At 36.4% G+C, this 23,588-nt stretch overlaps 1 protein-coding gene across 3 annotated transcripts in view; it reads left to right on the top strand.

Annotated features, from left to right (window-relative positions):
- calcrl2 (calcitonin receptor-like 2) overlaps positions 1-23,588 on the top strand; it is an 80,082-nt gene that overhangs the window by 35,130 nt on the left and 21,364 nt on the right. For 2 of the 3 annotated variants that reach the window (XM_067445390.1, XM_067445389.1), the window contains exons 2-4: positions 7,262-7,362; positions 11,936-12,101; positions 16,947-17,069. In XM_067445390.1, the coding sequence (XP_067301491.1) occupies positions 7,300-7,362; positions 11,936-12,101; positions 16,947-17,069 (352 nt within the window). In that variant the 5' untranslated portion in view covers positions 7,262-7,299. The remainder of the gene's footprint in view (positions 1-7,261; positions 7,363-11,935; positions 12,102-16,946; positions 17,070-23,588) is intronic. The other variant, XM_067445391.1, reaches the window with a different exon arrangement.

The raw sequence follows: 23,588 nt of genomic DNA, 5'->3' as shown, positions 1-23,588 counted from the left end.
GAGAACAGATGGTCTACATTAGAATAATATTTCACTATGTTTACTGTATTTTTAATCAAACAAATGAGACTAAATATAATACAATATAAATTATGATATAAAATATAAAAAATGATAAATTAAAATATATAAATATGTTAACATTTTATATATATATATAATATTAACATTTTAAATAAGATTATTTAATATTTTTTATAATATTTTATATAATAATTCATATTTTTTATAATACTGAAATTTTATATATATATATATATATATATATATATATATATATATATATATATATATATATAATATAATAATAATAAATGTTAACAAATATATATAAATATATATATATAACCCTAACCCTAACAGTAAATAGTTGTTAACAAATATATTTAAGTTTATTTGGACACACACAACATAATTAAAATAGTAATTATTAATAGTAATTTAATAAAATAAAAATATTTTAATATATAGCCAAAATATCTATTAATAAATAATATAAATAATTGTTAACACACACACATATATATATATATATATATATATATATATATATATATATATATATATATATATATATATATATATATATATATATATATATATACACATCGTTTTGTAATGTATTTAATATCATTATTAATATATTTTATAGTTAATTATTATTATTGATTTTATATTATCTACTAATATACATAAAAGATCAATTATATATTTATTTTATTCTGCCAAAAATAGGTTTAAATAGATTAAATAGAATATACTATCCAATATTTTAAATATGTAAATATTAGGGCCGGGACTTTACCACGTTAAAGTCCCGTTATTAATTAATCTTAATTAACGCGTTAAAGTCCCGGCCCTAATATTTACATATTTAAAATATTGGATTGTATATTCTATTTAATCTATTTAAACCTATTTTTGTTAATTAATTAATTAATTACGCAAAAAAAAAGAAATAACATAATTTTAACCACACTTATTTTTGCACCGCGGAACGTTTTTCAATGAATGAGTTTCGACGGACCGATTATACTGGAACACCAACTAGCGCTCACATTCACATTTACATTTACATTTAATCATTTAGCAGACGCTTTTATCCAAAGCGACTTACAAAAAGGGGAGAGCAATGGAAGCAACGAAACAGACAAGGCCAACAACCTGTAAGAGCTGTAAGAAATCTCAGTTAATTAGCACAGTACACAATTTATTTTTATTTTTTTAATAGCCGTCTACAACAAAAACTCACGTACGCAAAATACCGAACACTGGATTTTGATAGCCATGATAACAACCACGACTCACGAGTCATGACAACAACAATCCATAGTGAACATTCAATGGTATACTAAAAATCCATGTGAAAAAATGACTTCTCATGGTTCTCAGGTCAAATATTTATATGCAATTAAAATGCGATTAATTTCGATTAATTAATTACAAAGCCGATTCGATTAATTTTTTTAATCGAATCCCAGCCCTAGTAAATATTAAAATAAACATCATGCTAGTGATTCAAAACACTATCAGTTTACACGTATATCCGATTATAATATTGATTACTAGAATATTAATTGTTTATTTTGGATATTATCATCATTCATTGATATTTTGTATTAAACATTCATGTATTTTTTTATTTAGTGTTTATGTAAGTGTGATTATTGTTGCATTTATAAAAACAAGTTTCCATGACACTATATGTTACAGTGATTTTACCACGGTATGATTAGTCTGTAAGTGTGTTAAAATCACAGTAGCTCGTGGTTTACGGCCGTAATTAAAGATCCTGTGGATGTTTCTCATGTCTGAGAGAGCCTCTTGTGAGTGATCGTGACTTTTGACCTTAAACTCTAGATCTGCATGGAGAGCTCATGGGAAATATATACACACACACACACACACACACACACACACACACACACACACACACACACACACACACGCGCTCGTTTCTGCCCCGTGAGATGCTGTAGAAACTCTATCAACAGGAAATCCAACACTTCCCCTGAGCCCAAATAACACACACTGTTCACACATTCACTTTATCCCAGAGTTTGATTCGTCTAATAGTTTGACCCACAGATTATTAACACTTGATAATAATCCCACCCCGTGTGTTTCCTTTCTTTCACTGCAGTGATGTAATTGTTGTTATTTTACCGCTAAAGCGTCCTTCACACTGAATGCTTATTTGGTAACTATGGGCAACACATATTCACTATTAACTATGACTTCTGCCTCAATAATCTCATAATTTACTGCTTATTAATAGTTAGTGAGGTAGTTTGGTATCACTTTAGTATGAGGAACACATATTCACTATTAACTATGACTTCTGCCTCAATAAACTCATAATTTACTGCTTATTAATAGTTAGTGAGGTAGTTTGGTATCACTTTAGTATGAGGAACACATATTCACTATTAACTATGACTTCTGCCTCAATAAACTCATAATTTACTGCTTATTAATAGTTAGTAAGGTAGTTTGGTATCACTTTAGTATGAGGAACACATATTCACTATTAACTATGACTTTTGTCTCAATAAACTCATAATTTACTGCTTATTAATAGTTAGTGAGGTAGTTTGGTATCACTTTAGTATGAGGAACACATATTCACTATTAACTATGACTTCTGCCTCAATAAACTCATAATTTACTGCTTATTAATAGTTAGTGAGGTAGTTTGGTATCACTTTAGTTTGAGGAACACATATTCACTATTAACTATGACTTCTGCCTCAATAAACTCATAATTTACTGCTTATTAATAGTTAGTAAGGTAGTTTGGTATCACTTTAGTATGGGGAACACATATTCACTATTAACTATGACTTCTGCCTCATAAACTCATAATTTACTGCTTATTAATAGTTAGTAAGGTAGTTTGGTATCACTTTAGTATGAGGAACACATATTCACTATTAACTATGACTTCTGCCTCAATAAACTCATAATTTACTGCTTATTAATAGTTAGTGAGGTAGTTTGGTATCACTTTAGTATGAGGAACACATATTCACTATTAACTATGACTTCTGCCTCAATAAACTCATAATTTACTGCTTATTAATAGTTAGTGAGGTAGTTTGGTATCACTTTAGTATGGGGAACACATATTCACTATTAACTATGACTTCTGCCTCAATAAACTCATAATTTACTGCTTATTAATAGTTAGTGAGGTAGTTTGGTATCACTTTAGTATGAGGAACACATATTCACTATTAACTATGACTTCTGCCTCAATAAACTCATAATTTACTGCTTATTAATAGTTAGTGAGGTAGTTTGGTATCACTTTAGTATGAGGAACACATATTCACTATTAACTATGACTTCTGCCTCAATAAACTCATAATTTACTGCTTATTAATAGTTAGTAAGGTAGTTTGGTATCACTTTAGTATGAGGAACACATATTCACTATTAACTATGACTTCTGCCTCAATAAACTCATAATTTACTGCTTATTAATAGTTAGTGAGGTAGTTTGGTATCACTTTAGTTTGAGGAACACATATTCACTATTAACTATGACTTCTGCCTCAATAAACTCATAATTTACTGCTTATTAATAGTTAGTAAGGTAGTTTGGTATCACTTTAGTATGAGGAACACATATTCACTATTAACTATGACTTCTGCCTCAATAAACTCATAATTTACTGCTTATTAATAGTTAGTAAGGTAGTTTGGTATCACTTTAGTATGAGGAACACATATTCACTATTAACTATGACTTTAGCCTCAATAAACTCATAATTTACTGCTTATTAATAGTTAGTAAGGTAGTTTGGTATCACTTTAGTATGAGGAACACATATTCACTATTAACTATGACTTTAGCCTCAATAAACTCATAATTTACTGCTTATTAATAGTTAGTAAGGTAGTTTGGTAACACTTTAGTATGAGGAACACATATTCACTATTAACTATGACTTCTGCTTCAATAAACTCATAATTTACTGCTTATTAATAGTTAGTGAGGTAGTTTGGTATCACTTTAGTATGGGGAACACATATTCACTATTAACTATGACTTCTGCCTCAATAAACTCATAATTTACTGCTTATTAATAGTTAGTGAGGTAGTTTGGTATCACTTTAGTATGAGGAACACATATTCACTATTAACTATGACTTCTGCCTCAATAAACTCATAATTTACTGCTTATTAATAGTTAGTGAGGTAGTTTGGTATCACTTTAGTATGAGGAACACATATTCACTATTAACTATGACTTCTGCCTCAATAAACTCATAATTTACTGCTTATTAATAGTTAGTGAGGTAGTTTGGTATCACTTTAGTATGAGGAACACATATTCACTATTAACTATGACTTCTGCCTCAATAAACTCATAATTTACTGCTTATTAATAGTTAGTGAGGTAGTTTGGTATCACTTTAGTATGAGGAACACATATTCACTATTAACTATGACTTCTGCCTCATAAACTCATAATTTACTGCTTATTAATAGTTAGTGAGGTAGTTTGGTATCACTTTAGTATGGGGAACACATATTCACTATTAACTATGACTTCTGCCTCAATAAACTCATAATTTACTGCTTATTAATAGTTAGTGAGGTAGTTTGGTATCACTTTAGTATGAGGAACACATATTCACTATTAACTATGACTTCTGCCTCATAAACTCATAATTTACTGCTTATTAATAGTTAGTGAGGTAGTTTGGTATCACTTTAGTATGGGGAACACATATTCACTATTAACTATGACTTCTGCCTCAATAAACTCATAATTTACTGCTTATTAATAGTTAGTGAGGTAGTTTGGTATCACTTTAGTATGAGGAACACATATTCACTATTAACTATGACTTCTGCCTCATAAACTCATAATTTACTGCTTATTAATAGTTAGTGAGGTAGTTTGGTATCACTTTAGTATGAGGAACACATATTCACTATTAACTATGACTTCTGCCTCATAAACTCATAATTTACTGCTTATTAATAGTTAGTAAGGTAGTTTGGTATCACTTTAGTTTGAGGAACACATATTCACTATTAACTATGACTTCTGCCTCAATAAACTCATAATTTACTGCTTATTAATAGTTAGTGAGGTAGTTTGGTATCACTTTAGTATGAGGAACACATATTCACTATTAACTATGACTTCTGCCTCAATAAACTCATAATTTACTGCTTATTAATAGTTAGTAAGGTAGTTTGGTATCACTTTAGTATGAGGAACACATATTCACTATTAACTATGACTTTAGCCTCAATAAACTCATAATTTACTGCTTATTAATAGTTAGTAAGGTAGTTTGGTATCACTTTAGTATGAGGAACACATATTCACTATTAACTATGACTTCTGCCTCAATAAACTCATAATTTAATGCTTATTAATAGTTAGTGAGGTAGTTTGGTATCACTTTAGTTTGAGGAACACATATTCACTATTAACTATGACTTCTGCCTCAATAAACTCATAATTTACTGCTTATTAATAGTTAGTGAGGTAGTTTGGTATCACTTTAGTATGAGGAACACATATTCACTATTAACTATGACTTCTGCTTCAATAAACTCATAATTTACTGCTTATTAATAGTTAGTGAGGTAGTTTGGTATCACTTTAGTATGAGGAACACATATTCACTATTAACTATGACTTCTGCCTCAATAAACTCATAATTTACTGCTTATTAATAGTTAGTAAGGTAGTTTGGTATCACTTTAGTATGAGGAACACATATTCACTATTAACTATGACTTCTGCTTCAATAAACTCATAATTTACTGCTTATTAATAGTTAGTGAGGTAGTTTGGTATCACTTTAGTATGAGGAACACATATTCACTATTAACTATGACTTCTGCCTCAATAAACTCATAATTTACTGCTTATTAATAGTTAGTAAGGTAGTTTGGTATCACTTTAGTATGAGGAACACATATTCACTATTAACTATGACTTCTGCTTCAATAAACTCATAATTTACTGCTTATTAATAGTTAGTGAGGTAGTTTGGTATCACTTTAGTATGAGGAACACATATTCACTATTAACTATGACTTCTGCCTCAATAAACTCATAATTTACTGCTTATTAATAGTTAGTGAGGTAGTTTGGTATCACTTTAGTATGAGGAACACATATTCACTATTAACTATGACTTTAGCCTCAATAAACTCATAATTTACTGCTTATTAATAGTTAGTAAGGTAGTTTGGTATCACTTTAGTATGAGGAACACATATTCACTATTAACTATGACTTCTGCCTCATAAACTCATAATTTACTGCTTATTAATAGTTAGTGAGGTAGTTTGGTATCACTTTAGTATGAGGAACACATATTCACTATTAACTATGACTTTAGCCTCAATAAACTCATAATTTACTGCTTATTAATAGTTAGTGAGGTAGTTTGGTATCACTTTAGTATGAGGAACACATATTCACTATTAACTATGACTTTAACCTCAATAAACTCATAATTTACTGCTTATTAATAGTTAGTGAGGTAGTTTGGTATCACTTTAGTATGAGGAACACATATTCACTATTAACTATGACTTTAACCTCAATAAACTCATAATTTACTGCTTATTAATAGTTAGTGAGGTAGTTTGGTATCACTTTAGTATGGGGAACACATATTCACTATTAACTATGACTTCTGCCTCAATAAACTCATAATTTACTGCTTATTAATAGTTAGTAAGGTAGTTTTTGTAGCGTTTAAGTTTAGGTATTGGGTTGGATTAAGGGATGTAGAATAAGGTCATGCAGAATAAGTTATTAATATGAGCTTTATAAGTGCTAATAAACAGACAATATCCTAGTAATATGCATGCTAATAAGCAACTAGTTAATAGTTAATAACTGAACCTTAAAATAAAGTGTTACAGCTTATTCTAATGAACACTGCATTATGAGGAGCACAGAACGTGGATGTTGTTTTGTTAATGTGAAGCTGAATTGACCGCTCCGTCCTGAGGGCTTCGACCTCTGTGTTTATAGACTGTGGGCGACATCCTCTCTGAAAAATAAACAAGTGTGTTCTCATGAACATCCCAGTGAAGATACATACTCAACGTTCAGTGCTCTTTAAAGCGCCGACTGGTCTGGAGCTACAAAAAAAACCCACCCCCCATTAGACGAAACACATATGTTATTTATTGTTGTTTTATGTTGACCGCAGCAAACACTGATAAAGCAATATTATGTTGTAAAATGCAGATATTTGTGTTTGACCACAGACACAGATGCTCTCTAGCGCCCCCTGTCTGAGTGGCAGATGTGCGTCATGACAGGAAACCCATCGCTCCTCCTGCTGCTCCTTCTGCTTCTGAACACAGAGGTTAGCAATCAGCAATACAATTATGCAGCATTTATTCATATTTCAGTTCTATTTTTATTAGGGCTGTTAAAGGGTTAGTTCACCCAAAAATGAAAATTATGTCATTAATTACTCACCCTCATGTCGTTGGACACCCGTAAGACCTTCGTTCATCTTCAGAACACAAATGAAGATATTTTAGTGTAAAGCTGAGAAAGGCTTCAGAAAGGCCTCCATTGGCATTCAGTCCATTCCCACTCACAAGACCCACAAATAAAGGCCGGTCTCAAATAAAGGCCGGTCTCAAATAAAGGCCGGTCTAAAATAAAGGCCGGTCTAAAATAAAGGCCGGGGGGAAATGAGTGGATAATCTCCTAAATGCAGCTCATTTAATGCGAAACCATCCTGATGCCACGCGCCCCCGATGCGAGTCATGCCAGTGCGACACACACTACTCCTGGTCTCTTCTATAGTTAACCTAAACACTTTACAGGGATTGTTTTGTAAATTAAATTGAGAATATAACGGATGCATGTGCCATTTTAAATAGGCTACTGTAGTCTATGAGAGATGCGACGTCTGTGGAAATGCCGTGTCAGGCAGGCTACAGATATCGATCTTCACAATGCGTGCGTCTCAATCTGCTCCGTCAGTAGTCAGGGCACTGATCAGGGATCAGCCCATTGACTTTCCGATAGTGTCCTGACTACTGAACTAGGGCGCTGATTAAGACGCACCTAATATTAGCCTCTCGTCTCTTTTATGTCTTAAGGGGGTCGCACACAAGCCTCGAAGCTCAGCTCCGCGTCTCAAGCCTTATTAAAACTTGTTTCGCCTGTCTCCGCTCCGCTGACTGCGAGCTCCTCCCCAAACGGACGAGGCGTTTATACTTGACGCGCTCGCCGTTGTGCTATTCTTTGAAACGACAGAGGGCGATTCAGAGTAATTGTTCTATAAACCAACGCGTCGAGAAGAAGTGGGCTAACGTGCACAGGTGATGATATTTATTTTAGTACATTTCACCAAAAACCACACTACAAAAGAATGGTGTAAAACTCAGTAAACCTCGGATTGATATTATTACTCGTGACATGAGAACGAAATATGCACTAAATTAACGATCTCTTAAATATTTCCTAATTTCACTAAACTTTAATGTCGTGATTTATTTATTTATTTGTTTAAACCTGGATCTTTATTTAAAATGGCTTATTTCTGCTTGTGTAGGCTCATTCAGTTAATATAAGCACCTCATTTGTATGTGTAAACTGGGGGCCGGTGTGATGAGACGTCATGCTCGGCTAGATTCGCTGAGAACTCGTTCATCTTCGGATGCGGAGCTGCGCGCGGAATTACAAAAAATGCATATTATTTTGTTGTATTGTGATATTTTTGCAAATGTTTCTTAAAAAAATCAATGATATTTGTCCACTGGAACGATCACTTTGAATTGAAAACGGTTTACATAAAGCAATTATATTTCAAACAGATGGAATTAGAAATACAGGCCTGCCCCTAATAAAAGCCTGCTTCAAATAAAAGCCGGTTCCCGTCGGCAGTTCAGGTAAATAAAGGCCCCGGTCTTTATTTGAGGAATTACGGTATTCTGAATAATAATAATAATAATTGGCTATCGGTATCGGCAGATATATTCTGAATAATCGGCAGATAATATTATGAATAACCGGTATCAGCAGATAATATTATGAATAATCAGCAGATAATATTATGAATAACCGGTATCGGCAGATAATATTATGAATAACCGGTATCGGCAGATAATATTATGAATAACCGGTATCGGCAGATAATATTATGAATAACTGGTATCGGCAGATAATATTATGAATAACCGGTATCGGCAGATAATATTATGAATAATCAGCAGATAATATTATGAATAACCGGTATCGGCAGATAATATTATGAATAATCAGCAGATAATATTATGAATAACCGGTATCGGCAGATAATATTATGAATAATCAGCAGATAATATTATGAATAACCGGTATCGGCAGATAATATTATGAATAATCAGCAGATAATATCATGAATAACTGGTATCGGCAGATAATATTATGAATAACCGGTATCGGCAGATAATATTATGAATAACCGGTATCTGCAGATAATATTATGAATAACCGGTATCGGCAGATAATATTATGAATAACCGGTATCTGCAGATAATATTATGAATAACCGGTATCGGCAGATAGTATTATGAATAACCGTTATCAGCAGATAATATTATGAATAACCGGTATCGGCAGATAATATTATGAATAACCGGTATCAGCAGATAATATTATACCTGTATTATATTATGAATAACCGGTATCAGCAGATAATATAATGAATAACCGGTATCGGCAGATAATATTATGAATAACCGGTATCAGCAGATAATATTATGATAATATTATGAATAACCGGTATCGGCAGATAATATTATGAATAACCGGTATCGGCAGATAATATTATGAATAACCGGTATCGGCTGATAATATTATGAATAACCGGTATCGGCAGATAATATTATGAATAACCGGTATCTGCAGATAATATTATGAATAACCGGTATCTGCAGATAATATTATGAATAACCGGTATCGGCAGATAATATTATGAATAACCGGTATCGGCAGATAATATTATGAATAACCGGTATCAGCAGATAATATTATGAATAACCGGTATCGGCAGATAATATTATGAATAACCGGTATCGGCAGATAATATTATGAATAACCGGTATCAGCAGATAATATTATGAATAACCGGTATCGGCAGATAATATTATGAATAACCGGTATCAGCAGATAATATTATGAATAACCGGTATCGGCAGATAATATAATGAATAACCGGTATCGGCACATAATATTCAGAATAACCAGTATCAGCAGATAATATTATGAATAACCGGTATCGGCAGATAATATTATGAATAACCGGTATCGGCAGATAATATTATGAATAACCGGTATCGGCAGATAATATTATGAATAACCGGTATCGGTACATAATATTATGAATAACTGGTATCGGCAGATAATATTATGAATAACCGGTATCGGCAGATAGTATTATGAATAACCGGTATCAGCAGATAATATTATGAATAACCGGTATCGGCAGATAATATTATGAATAACCGGTATCGGCAGATAATATTATGAATAACCGGTATCAGCAGATAATATTATACCTGTATTATATTATGAATAACCGGTATCAGCAGATAATATAATGAATAACCGGTATCGGCAGATAATATTATGAATAACCGGTATCAGCAGATAATATTATGATAATATTATGAATAACCGGTATCGGCAGATAATATTATGAATAACCGGTATCGGCAGATAATATTATGAATAACCGGTATCGGCAGATAATATTATGAATAACCGGTATCGGCAGATAATATTATGAATAACCGGTATCGGCAGATAATATTATGAATAACCGGTATCGGCAGATAATATTATGAATAACCGGTATCGGCACATAATATTCAGAATAACCAGTATCAGCAGATAATATTATGAATAACCGGTATCGGTACATAATATTATGAATAACCAGTATCGGCAGATAATATTATGAATAACCGGTATCAGCAGATAATATTATGAATAACCGGTATCAGCAGATAATATTATGAATAACCGGTATCAGCAGATAATATTATGAATAACCGGTATCAGCAGATAATATTATGAATAACCGGTATCGGCACATAATATTATGAATAACCGGTATCAGCAGATAATATTATGAATAACCGGTATCGGCACATAATATTATGAATAACCGGTATCAGCAGATAATATTATGAATAATCGGCAGATAATATTATGAATAACCGGTATCAGCAGATAATATTCTGAATAATCGGCAGATAATATTCTGAATAACCGGTATCAGCAGATAATATTCTGAATAATCGGCAGATAATATTATGAATAACCGATATCAGCAGATAATATTATGAATAACCGATATCAGCAGATAATATTCTGAATAATCGGCAGATAATATTATGAATAACCGATATCAGCAGATAATATTCTGAATAATCGGCAGATAATATTATGAATAACCGGTATCAGCAGATAATATTCTGAATAATCGGCAGATAATATTACGAATATCCGGTATCAGCAGATAATATTATGAATAACCGATATCGGCAGATAATATTATGAATAATCGGCTATAATTGTTGGCAGATAATATTCTCAATAATCGGCTATATAGGCTTAGAAATGTAGTAACGGTGCATTTAATAAAAATAAAAAAACTTCACATAATAAAATGATGTTATCACTTCAGTATCAGTTATTGTTAAAAAGTCATTGGATTTAATATTTCACATCATCCGCATATAATTTAAAATCCACATTAATATTTGTTCATGTCAGTTATTAAAACTGTACTTCTGTTTGTTCATGTTAGTTTACAGTCCATAACCAAAATGTATATGTAAATGTTGAAAATAGGATTGATTTAGACTCTAAAGGTAACAAATTAAGCCTTATTGTAATGTATTATTTGTAATATTGGTTTAATATGCGCACAGGTGTGTCACTGCGAGGATGTGCTTATAGCGGCGATGATGTCAACAGAGGAGGTGAGCGATATCCCAGCATCCCCTGCTGATCTGAGCGTGACCCGTGAGCATATCCTGTCCGCCCAGTTTGAGTGTTACCTCAAAATAATGTACGAGCCTCCGCGCAGAGATCCAGGTGAGAGACGTTACTCTGAAACAACACATGCATAAATTAAAGGACTAGGGGTGTGCCATATCATATCACTTATCACAGCGCTCGTGGCTCGACTCGTCGAGACTGATTTCCAAGATGGCTGCCGTCTGTAAACGCGTAATGCACTGTCTTTATAAAGTATCTTCTTATTAAACTGTTTGTACTCTTACAAAGTTCTCAATGCTGCAGTTTGCATGTAGGGACCCTCATTATGCTGCCGTGTTAGTGTGTGGCTGATTTGAGCCTTGTTAGTGATATTAACTAGCGGTTTAATTTCACTTACCCTGTGCCCCGTAGACAAGCCCTATAAGCTAATCTGTTTTTAGAGATAAAACTCTTTACATTCGATTTTCATGAAAACGCATCCCAGAGAACGATCTACTCACTAACCATCTGTTAATTACCCCTAGGGGCATTTCTCACCGGAGTTGTCCTTTAAGGACAGTAATGAAAGACAATATGCTAAATAGTTAAGCAAGTGCATAGCCATGCAAATCTTACATATAAGATGCAAGGATTTGGTGAGTCAAATACTCAGATTTTTAACATTGTTTGATGTAATCAGTTCCTGAATGTTTTTGCATCTGTTGAAATTATAATGGATTTCACATACGGCTCGTTCAGTCCACGGGGAAGATGATAATGGTTTAATGAACATAGATAAAAATGAGTGCTGAATTGTGTTTCTCTAATTTAATTACTGTCTCTTAATGGCTTTTAAAAACTTCCAGAATCCACTGCAGACAGGAAGTGATCTTCGAGTCTAAGGAAAGAAGGTTTCGTCTCAGTGTTTCTGTTTTAGTTTTTAGGGTAGAGTCACAGCACAGCATCTAAACATCTTTAAAACAGGATTCGTTTACTTAAGCAAATTTGCATAACATATTACAACTAATTTTCAGTTAATATATTTACTATATTATTATTAATATTTTTTTTCATTGGAAATATTGTTAAATGTACATTTAAAAGAAAAACAGACTATCTGCCAATTATAGTGTTGTATTTGTTAACTAAAACTATTACTTTTAACTTAAATAGTAAAATAGTTTCTGTTAATTTAAATAAAGTTGAAATTAAATAATATAAATATTAGATGAAAAACTGATGGTGATAAATCAGTACATTTAAGGACATTTACATTTTCAAACTAAAATACTATATATATATATATATATATATATATATATATATATATATATATATATATATATATATATATATATATATATATATATATATATATATACAGTAAGGAAAATAAGTATTTGAACACCCTGCTATTTTGCAAGTTCTCCCACTTAGAAATCATGGAGGGTCTGAAATTGTCATCGTATGTGCGTGGCCACTGTGAGAGACATAATCTGGAGAAAATCCAGAAATCACAATGTATGATTTTTTAAATATTTATTTGTATGATATAGCTTCAAATAAGTATTTGAACACCTGAGAAAAGCAATGTTAATATTTGGTACAGTAGCCTTTGTTTGGAATTACAGAGGTCAAACTTTTCCTGTAGTTTTTCACCAGGTTTACATACACTGCAGGAGGGATTCTGGCCCACTCCTCCACACAGATCTTCTCTAGATCAGTCAGGTTTCTGGCCTGTCGCTGAGAAACAAAAGATTCTCTATTGGGTTTAGGTCTGGAGACTGGCTAGGCCACGCCAGAACCTTGATATGCTTCTTACAGAGCCACTCCTTGGTTATCCTGGCTGTGTGCTTCGGGTCATTGTCATGTTGGAAGACCCAGCCTCGACCCATCTTCAATGCTCTAACTGAGGTTGTTCCCCAAAATCTCGCAATACATGGCCCCGGTCATCCTCTCCTTAATGCAGTGCAGTCGCCCTGACCCATGTGCAGAAAAACACCCCTAAAGCATGATGCTACCACCCCCATGCTTCACAGTAGGGATGGTGTTCTTGGGATGTTACTCATCATTCTTCTTCCGCTAAACACGTTTAGTGGAATTATGACCAAAAAGTTATATTTTGGTCTCATCTGACCACATGACTTTATCCCATGACTCCTCTGGATCATCCAAATGGTCATTGGCAAACTTAAGACAGGCCTGGTCATGTGCTGGTTTAAGCAGGGGAACCTTCCGTGCCATGCATTATTTCAAACTATGATGTCTTAGTGTTTTACCAACAGTAACCGTGGCAACCGTGGTCCCAGCTCTTTTCAGGTCATTGACCAGCTCCTCCCGTGTAGTTCTGGGCTGATTTCTGTCGTTCTGGGCTGATTTCTCACCTTTCTTAGGATCATTGAGACCCCACGAGGTGAGATCTTGCATGGAGCCCCAGTCCGAGGGAGACTGACAGTCATGTTTAGCTTCTTCCATTTTCTAATGATTGCTCCAACAGTGGACCTTTTTTCACCAAGCTGCTTGACAGTTTCCCCGTAGCCCTTTCCAGCCTTTTTGAGGTGTTCAATTTTGTCTCTAGTGTCTTTGGTCAGCTCTTTGGTCTTGGCCATGTTAGTAGTTGGATTCTTACTCACTGTATGGGGTGGACTGGTGTCTTTATGCAGCTAACAACCTCAGACAGGTGCATCTAATTTAGGATAATAAATGGAGTGGATATGGACATTTTAAAGGCAGACTAACAGGTCTTTGAGGGTCAGAATTCAAGCACTTACAGTCCAATTTTCAAAAATATCTTAAAAATCTTTCCTTTATAGGTTTGTTCATTCTGTCATTTGATATTTGTTTATAGTGACCCTGACTATTACTGTTTGTAGTAACAAGTCATTTTACTGTATATTTTGGAGAAAAGTACAGTCAAATTCGCCCCAAAATTCATTCAAGGACTTACAGTGTCCAATTTGCAAAAATTCATAAACAATTTTACTTCATAGGTTTTCTGATTCTGTCGTTTGAAATTTGTTCAGAGTGACCCTGAATATTACTGTATTTATTTACAAGTAATTTAACTGTATAGTTTTGGAGAAAAGTGCAGTCAAACTCTCACCAAAATTCATTCAAGCACTTACAGTCCAATTATCAAAAATATCATAAAAATCTTTCCTTTATAGTTTTGCTCGTTGGTTCCTTTGATATCTTTTCAGAGTGACCCTGACTATTACTGTATTTATGTGCAAGTCATTTTACTGTATAGTATTAGAGAAAAGTACAGTCAAACTCTCCTCAAAATTCATTCAAGCACTTACAGTCCAATTTTCAAAAATATCATAAAAATCTTTCCTTTATAGGTTTGCTCATTCTGTCCTTTGATATTTGTTCAGAGTGACCCTGACTATTACTGTATTTATGTACAAGTCATTTTACTGTATAGTTTTAGAGAAAAGTACAGTCCAATTTGCCCCAAAATTCATTCAAGCACTTGCACTGTCCAATTTTCAACAAATCATAAATCTATTTCCTTTATAGGTTTGCTCATTCTGTCATTTGATATTTGTTTAGAGTGACACTGACTATTACTGTATTTATTTACAAGTATTTTTACTGTATAGTTTTGGAGAAAAGTGCAGTCAAACTCTCACCAAAATTCATTCAAGCACTTACAGTCCAATTTTCAAAAATATCATAAAAATCTTTCCTTTATAGGTTTGCTCATTCTGTCATTTGATATTTGTTCAGAGTCAACCTGACTATTATTGTATTTATGTGCAAGTCATTTTACTGTATGGATGTAGAGAAAAGTACAGTCCAATTTGTCCCAAAATTCATTTAAGCAATTGCACTGTCCAATTTTCAAAAATTCATAAAAATCTTTCCTTTATAGGTTTACCCATTCTGTCATTTGGTATTTTTTCAAGTGGGAGAACTTGCAAAATAGCAGGGTGTTCAAATACTTATACTAATACTTATTTTCCTCACTGTATATATATATATATATATATATATATATATATATATATATATATATATATATATATATATATATATATATATATATATATATATATATATATATATATATATAAATATATATATATATATATATTGTGGTTGTTGTTAAATATTTAACAAAATATAACAAAATTATGAAAACTCAAAATAAATGAAAACTTTAAATATTAAAATAAAAGCTCATTTTAAATATATAAATAATAATACTAAAATAACAATATTTGGCCATAAACTTAATTAATATGATTTATTATCTGAAAACAATATAATAACTATTAGATAAAAAACTTAACCTTAAAAAAAACTTTTTTACAAATATAAATTAAATTGAAAATTAAAAATGAGAATATATATATATATATATATATATATATATATATATATATATATATATATATATATATATATATATAGATATATATATATATATATAGATATATATAGATATATAGATATATATATATACATATTAACAAAAGCGCATAACAAAGTTACTAAAGCTAAAATAACTTTAATGATAAAAATAAACTAAAATGAAAACTGATAAATTAGCTCATTTACAATATATAGTATAGTAGTAAATACAAATACTAAAATAACAATATTTTATTATCTTATCATTATTATTATGAGATTTATTATCTGAAAACAATTTAAATTGATTTAGTTTGAATTATTTCACTGGTAAATAACGTCATAGCTGGATAAAAATGTTGAAACTTGAGTTCAGAAAGCTCAAGCTGTGATGAAAATGGCTTTCAGCTCTAGCATGAATGTCTTGTTGTTCTTTTATTTTGTTTTATATTAGTTGTTTCTTGTTCTTTTATGTTGAGGCATGTGACATTTGCTTTGTTATACAATGAGTTAGGACTTTGTACATGCCTTTTGTTGACAATAAAGCATAGAAAAAATAAAATAAAATGATTGTCTGTTATTTGTGTAAGTTGTTGTTTAAAGTGTCGCCCCCTGCAGGCCCGTACTGTAATCGCACCTGGGACGGATGGCTCTGCTGGGAAGACTCCGCCCCCGGCACCGCGGTCCAACTTTGCCCCTCCTACTTCCTGGATTTTGATCCATCTGGTGAGCTGATTATGTCTCTCCACTCACAATAATGCAACAGAGCCTCTTTATGACACAAACAACTTAAAAACATCATAATTACTGATATCATATGTACAGCACAGTTCAAAAGTTTGGGGTCTGTAAGACATATTAAAGGGTTAGTTCACCCAAAAAGGAAATGCGTGTCATTAATGACTCACGCTAATGTTGTTCCACACCCGTAAGACCTCCGTTCATCTTTATTTATTTTATTTTACCCTTATTTTACCAGGAAAGTCCCATTGAGTTACAATAACTCTTCTCCCAGGCAGTCCTGGCCAAGACTGGCGGCCAAAAGTTTCAAGAAAATAAAAAAGACAAAAAAGACAAGACATAGATTACACAATACATCACTAATAACATACACTACACAAACAAGTCATTGTACTTTACGTTTATCCAATACAAACGTACAAGTGTTGTTAAAAGGCATCTAGTTAAAAACAAGTGCACTGTTCAGTCAGAGATGACTTAAAAAAAAAAAAAGTATTTATAGATGGAAGTGAATGTCAACCCTTTTCTTTCCCTATTAATGTTTGCTGCTGCATCCTTTGTGTTTGACTGCGGGCTATGCCACGGGTCAAACAGAAAATGCGCGCTGCGTTAACGCACGTTAATAAATTTAGTGCCGTTAAAATTAATTTGCGTTAACGCGTTATTAACGCGTTAACTTTAACAGCCCTAATAATAATATAATATCAATAAAAACATAATATACATTTTACAATTTGACAAAACAATTTTAAGTAGTGCAAAAAAATATACGTTTTTTAACATCTCTTAAAGTTGCAATATGTACGATATTTGCAGTAAAATATCGAAAAACCCACTAGGCGAGTGTTATATATATTTTGTTGAGTGAAAGTGAATGAAAGAATGAAATCGGTTCTTTATATCACCAGGACTCGCTTGTGCCGCTGATATTTTTGTATAACCGTTGTTATTGTTTTGAAGAGGTCAATAAATCCTCATATGAGATCCTCCTCCCTTAGCGGCAAAAAAATACATATTGTAGCTTTTATACTGTATTTGAGAGTAAAACTAATTATATTGTAATTAAAAAGATGGCAAAGGCAGTTTTATTACAAAAGTTATTTTGATTGTTATGGCAGTGATGCCACAAATAGTGTTGGGGAAAGTTACAAGTATTGAAAGTTTAAAAGTATTGTGTTACAATATTGAGTTGCTCTATAAAACAGTTACTAATTGCGTTACTTAGTTACATTTTAAGGAAAGTAATGCATTTCAGTATTGCATTACTCCTTAAAAAGTTACTAATTGCGTTTCTTAGTTACATTTTAAGGTAAGTATTTCGTTTCAGTTGTGTTACTCCCTAAAAAATTAGCAAATTGCATTACTTAGTTACATTTTAAGGGAAGTATTGCATTTCAATATTGTGTTACTCTCTAAAAAGTTACTAATTGTGTTACTTAGTTACTTTATATGGAAAGTAATGCATTACAATATTGCGTCACTCCCTAAAAAATTACTAATCACGTTATTTAGTTACTTTTTATGGAAAGTAATGCGTTTCAATATTGCGTTACTCCCTAAAAAATTACTAATCACGTTACTTAGTTACTTTTTATGGAAAGTAATGTCTTTCAATATTGCGTTACTCCCTAAAAAAGTAACTAATTGCGCTACTTAGTTACTTTTAATGGAAAGTAATGCGTTTCGATATTGCGTTACTCCCTAAAAAGTTACTAATCACGTTACTTAGTTACTTTTTATGGAAAGTAATGCGTTTCAATATTGTGTTACTCCCTAAAAAGTTTCTAATCACGTTACTTAGTTACTTTTTATGGAAAGTAATGCGTTTCAATATTGTGTTACTCCCTAAAAAGTAACTAATTGCGCTACTTAGTTACTTTTAATGGAAAGTAATGCGTTTCAATATTGTGTTACTCCCTAAAAAAGTTACTAATCACATTACTTAGTTACTTTTTATGGAAAGTAATGCGTTTAAATATTGTGTTACTCCCTAAAAAGTAACTAATTGCGATACTTAGTTACCTTTAATGGAAAGTAATGCGTTTCAATATTGTGTTACTCCCTAAAAAGTTACTAATCACGTTACTTAGTTACTTTTTATGGAAAGTAATGCGTTTCAATATTGCGTTACTCCCTAAAAAGTTACTAATCACGTTACTTAGTTAATTTTTATGGAAAGTAATGCGTTTCAATATTGTGTTACTCCCTAAAAAGTTACTGTAATAAGTTCGATAATGTAAGGAAGGAAGAGGACACGGGGGTTGGCTGGACGGTTGATGCGTTTCTTTATTTCGTAACTCAATAGTCAAAACACACTCAATAGTGTGGCTTCTCTCAGACTCATAACACAACGATCCCTTCCGGGTCGGCACTTCCGGCTTCCGGTAGCTCAGTCTCGGGGTGTGTGTGGCATCAACCGTCCGGTCTCTCTCTCTCCCTGGCTTCCGGTTCCACTGGCGTTTTATCCTCTCTCCCCGTCCATTACTGGAACAAGATACAGGTGTTATCAATCTGCGTCCAACCCACTGACTTACCGCTCGTCCCGCGGCTCTCTCTCCCGCTGCAGACCTCGCTAAACCACGCCCCCCTTGCCACATACCCCCACCGCCCGACTCAGGCCGGGGAGCCGTCCGGCCTGCAGTCCCCCCCCCCATTTCTGGAGAGGAAGTCGGCCACAGCCATCTGAGCACCCGGCCTGTGGACCACCTGGAACTTAAAAGGCTGAAGAGCTAGATACCAACGGGTGATCCGCGCGTTGGTATCCTTCATGCGGTGGAGCCATTGGAGAGGAGCGTGGTCCGAACAGAGGGTGAACTCCCGCCCCAGAAGGTAGTAGCGGAGGGTGAGAACGGCCCACCTGATAGCAAGGCACTCTTTTTCGATGTCGCTGTACTTAGCCTCTCTCTTTGAGAGCTTACGGCTAATGTACAGCACCGGCCGCTCTCCCCCCTCCACCTCCTGGGCCAGGACTGCGCCCAGCCCCCTGTCCGACGCGTCAGTCTGCAACAAGAAAGGGAGAGAAAAGTCAGGGGAGTGTAAAAGCGGCCCGCCACATAGAGCAGCCTTAACTTGGGTGAAAGCCTGCTGGCACGGCTCTGTCCACTGGACCGTATCTGGTAGCCCCTTTCTAGTAAGGTCAGTCAAAGGGCTGGTGAGGTCCGAATAATTTGGTATAAACCGTCTATAATATCCCGCCAGCCCCAAGAACTGCCTTACCTCCTTTTTGGTCTTGGGTCTCGGACAGGTTGCAATCGCGGCGGTCTTATCAATTTGGGGACGCACCTGTCCATGACCCAAGTGGAAGCCCAGATACCTTACTTCCACCCGCCCAATCGCACACTTCTTCGGGTTGGCCGTGAGCCTCGCTCCTCTCAGCGACCTCAAGACCGCCCTGACATGCTGCATATGCCGCTGCCAATCGTGACTGTAAATCACGATATCATCCAGATAGGCAGCAGCATATGCGGCATGGGGACGCAAAATCCTGTCCATGAGGCGCTGGAAGGTAGCGGGCGCCCCGAACAAACCGAAAGGAAGCGTGACAAATTGGTGCAATTCAAACGGCGTGGTGAAAGCTGTCTTTTCTTTGGACAATGGAGACAAGGGGATCTGCCAATAGCCCTTTGTTAAGTCCAATGTCGAATAAAATCGAGCCGTGCCCAGCCGATCAAGCAACTCGTCAACCCGCGGCATTGGATAAGCGTCGAATTTCGACACTGCATTCACCTTGCGATAGTCCACACAGAACCTGACCGAGCCGTCGGTCTTAGGGACCAAAACTATCGGGCTCGCCCAGTCACTGTTGGACTCCTCTATTACTCCCATATCGAGCATTGCCCCTAATTCCTCCTGAACCACCTTTTTCTTGTGTTCAGGCAAGCAATACGGCCGGCTGCGAACTACCACGCCCGGCTCGGTCTCGATATGGTGCTGAATCAAGTTGGTACGTCCCGGTAGGGGCGAGAACACGTCGGCGAACTCCGCCTGTAATTTTGATAAATCAGTGAGTTGGGACGGTGAGAGATGATCTCCCCCAGGGGCCAGCGCAACCGATTGTGCCTTGATGCTCGCCTCTGGCCCGAGATCATCCTCTCCCCCGATCACCGTTGCCAACAACACTGATTCCACCTCATTCCATTTCTTAAGGAGGTTGAGGTGGTATATTTGACGTGCCCCGTTCCTATCGGATCGTATCACTTCATAATCGAGGTCTCCAATCTGTCGTGCGACCTCAAACGGCCCCTGCCACTTTGACATTAATTTAGAGCTCGACGTAGGGAGTAATACGAGCACTTTCTCTCCCGGTGTGAATTTGTGTAGTTTCGTACCCCTGTTATATGACCGGCTCTGGCGGTCCTGGGCTTGCAACAAATTCTCCCTAGATAGCCGCCCCAAGGTGTGGAGCTTTGTTCGCAAGTCCAGCACATATTGAATTTCATTCTTCGCCAAAGAAGGCCCCTCCTCCCAAGTTTCTCGCAGGACGTCCAGCACCCCCGTGGCTGGCGCCCGTAGAGAAGCTCGAAGGGGGAAAACCCCGTGGAGGCTTGGGGGACCTCCCGCACGGCAAATAAGAGGGGTTCTAACCACCTATCCCAATTTTTGGCGTCTTCCTGTACGAACTTACGGATCATGGATTTAAGTGTGCGATTAAACCGTTCGACCAAGCCGTCCGTTTGTGGGTGATAGACGCTTGTTCGAATGGACTTAATGACCAATAACCCATATAGTTCGCTTAATGTACGTGACATAAATGCCGTGCCTTGATCAGTGAGGATCTCTTTTGGAATCCCCACCCGGGAGATTAGTCGAAACAGTGCGTCCGCCACACTCTTCGCTGAGATGTTGCTGAGGGCCACTGCTTCCGGATATCGTGTTGCGTAGTCCACGATAACTAACGCAAAACGATGGCCGCGTTTGGATCGCTCTAATGGCCCGATGAGGTCCATCGCAATTCTTTCGAAGGGGACCTGCATTAATGGAAGTGGGCGCAAAGGCGCTTTTGGGGAGGCCAGTGGATTCACCCACTGACATTCAGGACAAGACGCGCACCACCTGCGCACGTTGTCATGAATGCCTGGCCAAAAAAATCGGGTCATTAAGCGATTCAGTGTGGCCGCCTGTCCCAGGTGGCCCGCCATCGGGTTAGAGTGAGCCGCCTGGAAAAGCATTTCCCGGCGGCTCTTTGGTACTAATAACTGGGTTGTATCTAACTTTGACTGAGTGTCTTGGGTCACTCGATACAACCGGTCTTTTATTATGGCGAAATAGGGATAAGTGACAGGCAAGGCAGGTTGGAGAGACTGGCCGTCGATAGTGCGGACCTGCTGGAAGGCGTTTTTGAGGGTCTCATCCTGGGACTGCTCCAGAGGGAAGTCATCGCGGTCTGAGAGAATCAGTCTCTCGATCCCGCTCGTTTCCTCTGAAGCCGTCCCCAAGGGTCCCGTCTCAGTCTCCCCAAGCTGCACTCGCGCCGCCCCCCTCCTAGCCTTTTTCTCCCAAGCGGCATCCACACATAATGATCCCAATAACGCCGAAAAGGCGGGCCAATTCGTCCCCAGAATTAGCGGATGCCGGAGGTGAGGACTAACCGCCACCTCTACATTATGCTTTTCTCCCCGAAACTGTATCGTGATTGGGACAACCGGATATTCCACCACATCCAGTGGATATTCCACATGTATCCATTGGATACATCCGGCTTGTATCCAATGCCCCAGGCTGCATCAGGCTTTGACGGATCGAGGTTTGGTTACATCCTGAATCCACCAAGGCCTGATATGTACCCCCCTTGATACTCACAGGAATTTGGTACTCTCCTGCTTGATCGGGGGTGGTCCGCTGGACGTCCAGAACCCGGATCATTGTCCCGATGTCCATCCTAGGACACCGGTCCACAAAATGATCCGGGTCCCCGCAACGCCAGCAGGCCAGCCCAGGCTAAACCCGCCGCCCTGGTGGCGGGGAGTGGGTTGGAGAATGGGCGTGGAGAGGGGGTGGAACCAGAACCATTGTCCCCTCCCGCCCCCATCAGCCCCGCCCCCCTGGGCGGGGCCCTCGAGCTCCCAAACGGTCCAGGGCCCATCCCACCCCGGCCTCTGGGGGGAATGCGAGGAGGGCCCGGAGGGCGAGACCTAGGGAGAGGGACAGGTCGAGAGAGAGAAACAGAGGGGGGAGAGAGAGAGGTAAAAGTTAACGGGGGTTCGCCGACCCCCGGGCACGCCACCATGTGATCCTCCGCCAGGTTGATGGCCGTCTCCAGCGACGTGGGCCGGTGGCACTGGACCCACTCGGCTGTTTTCCTCGGAAGCCGAGCGATAAACTGCTCCAGTACCACCAAGTCGACGATGTCCCCACTGTGTCCCCACTGTCCCCACTGTGCCCGGGGCCACCTGCAGGCCTCCGCCGATTTTTGAAATAGTTCTATGAAGGCCTCCGGGTCATCCTGCGGCCCCATCTTGTGTAGGGGCACGTGGACCGGTGCACTGGCCTGCCCGGCGGCCTCGG

This window comes from Pseudorasbora parva, chromosome 6 (assembly GCF_024679245.1).
Source record: "Pseudorasbora parva isolate DD20220531a chromosome 6, ASM2467924v1, whole genome shotgun sequence".
Lineage (NCBI taxonomy): Eukaryota > Metazoa > Chordata > Actinopteri > Cypriniformes > Gobionidae > Pseudorasbora > Pseudorasbora parva.
The sequence above is the reverse complement of the archived record's forward strand: the minus strand, read 5'-3'. Positions and strand labels throughout refer to the sequence as shown.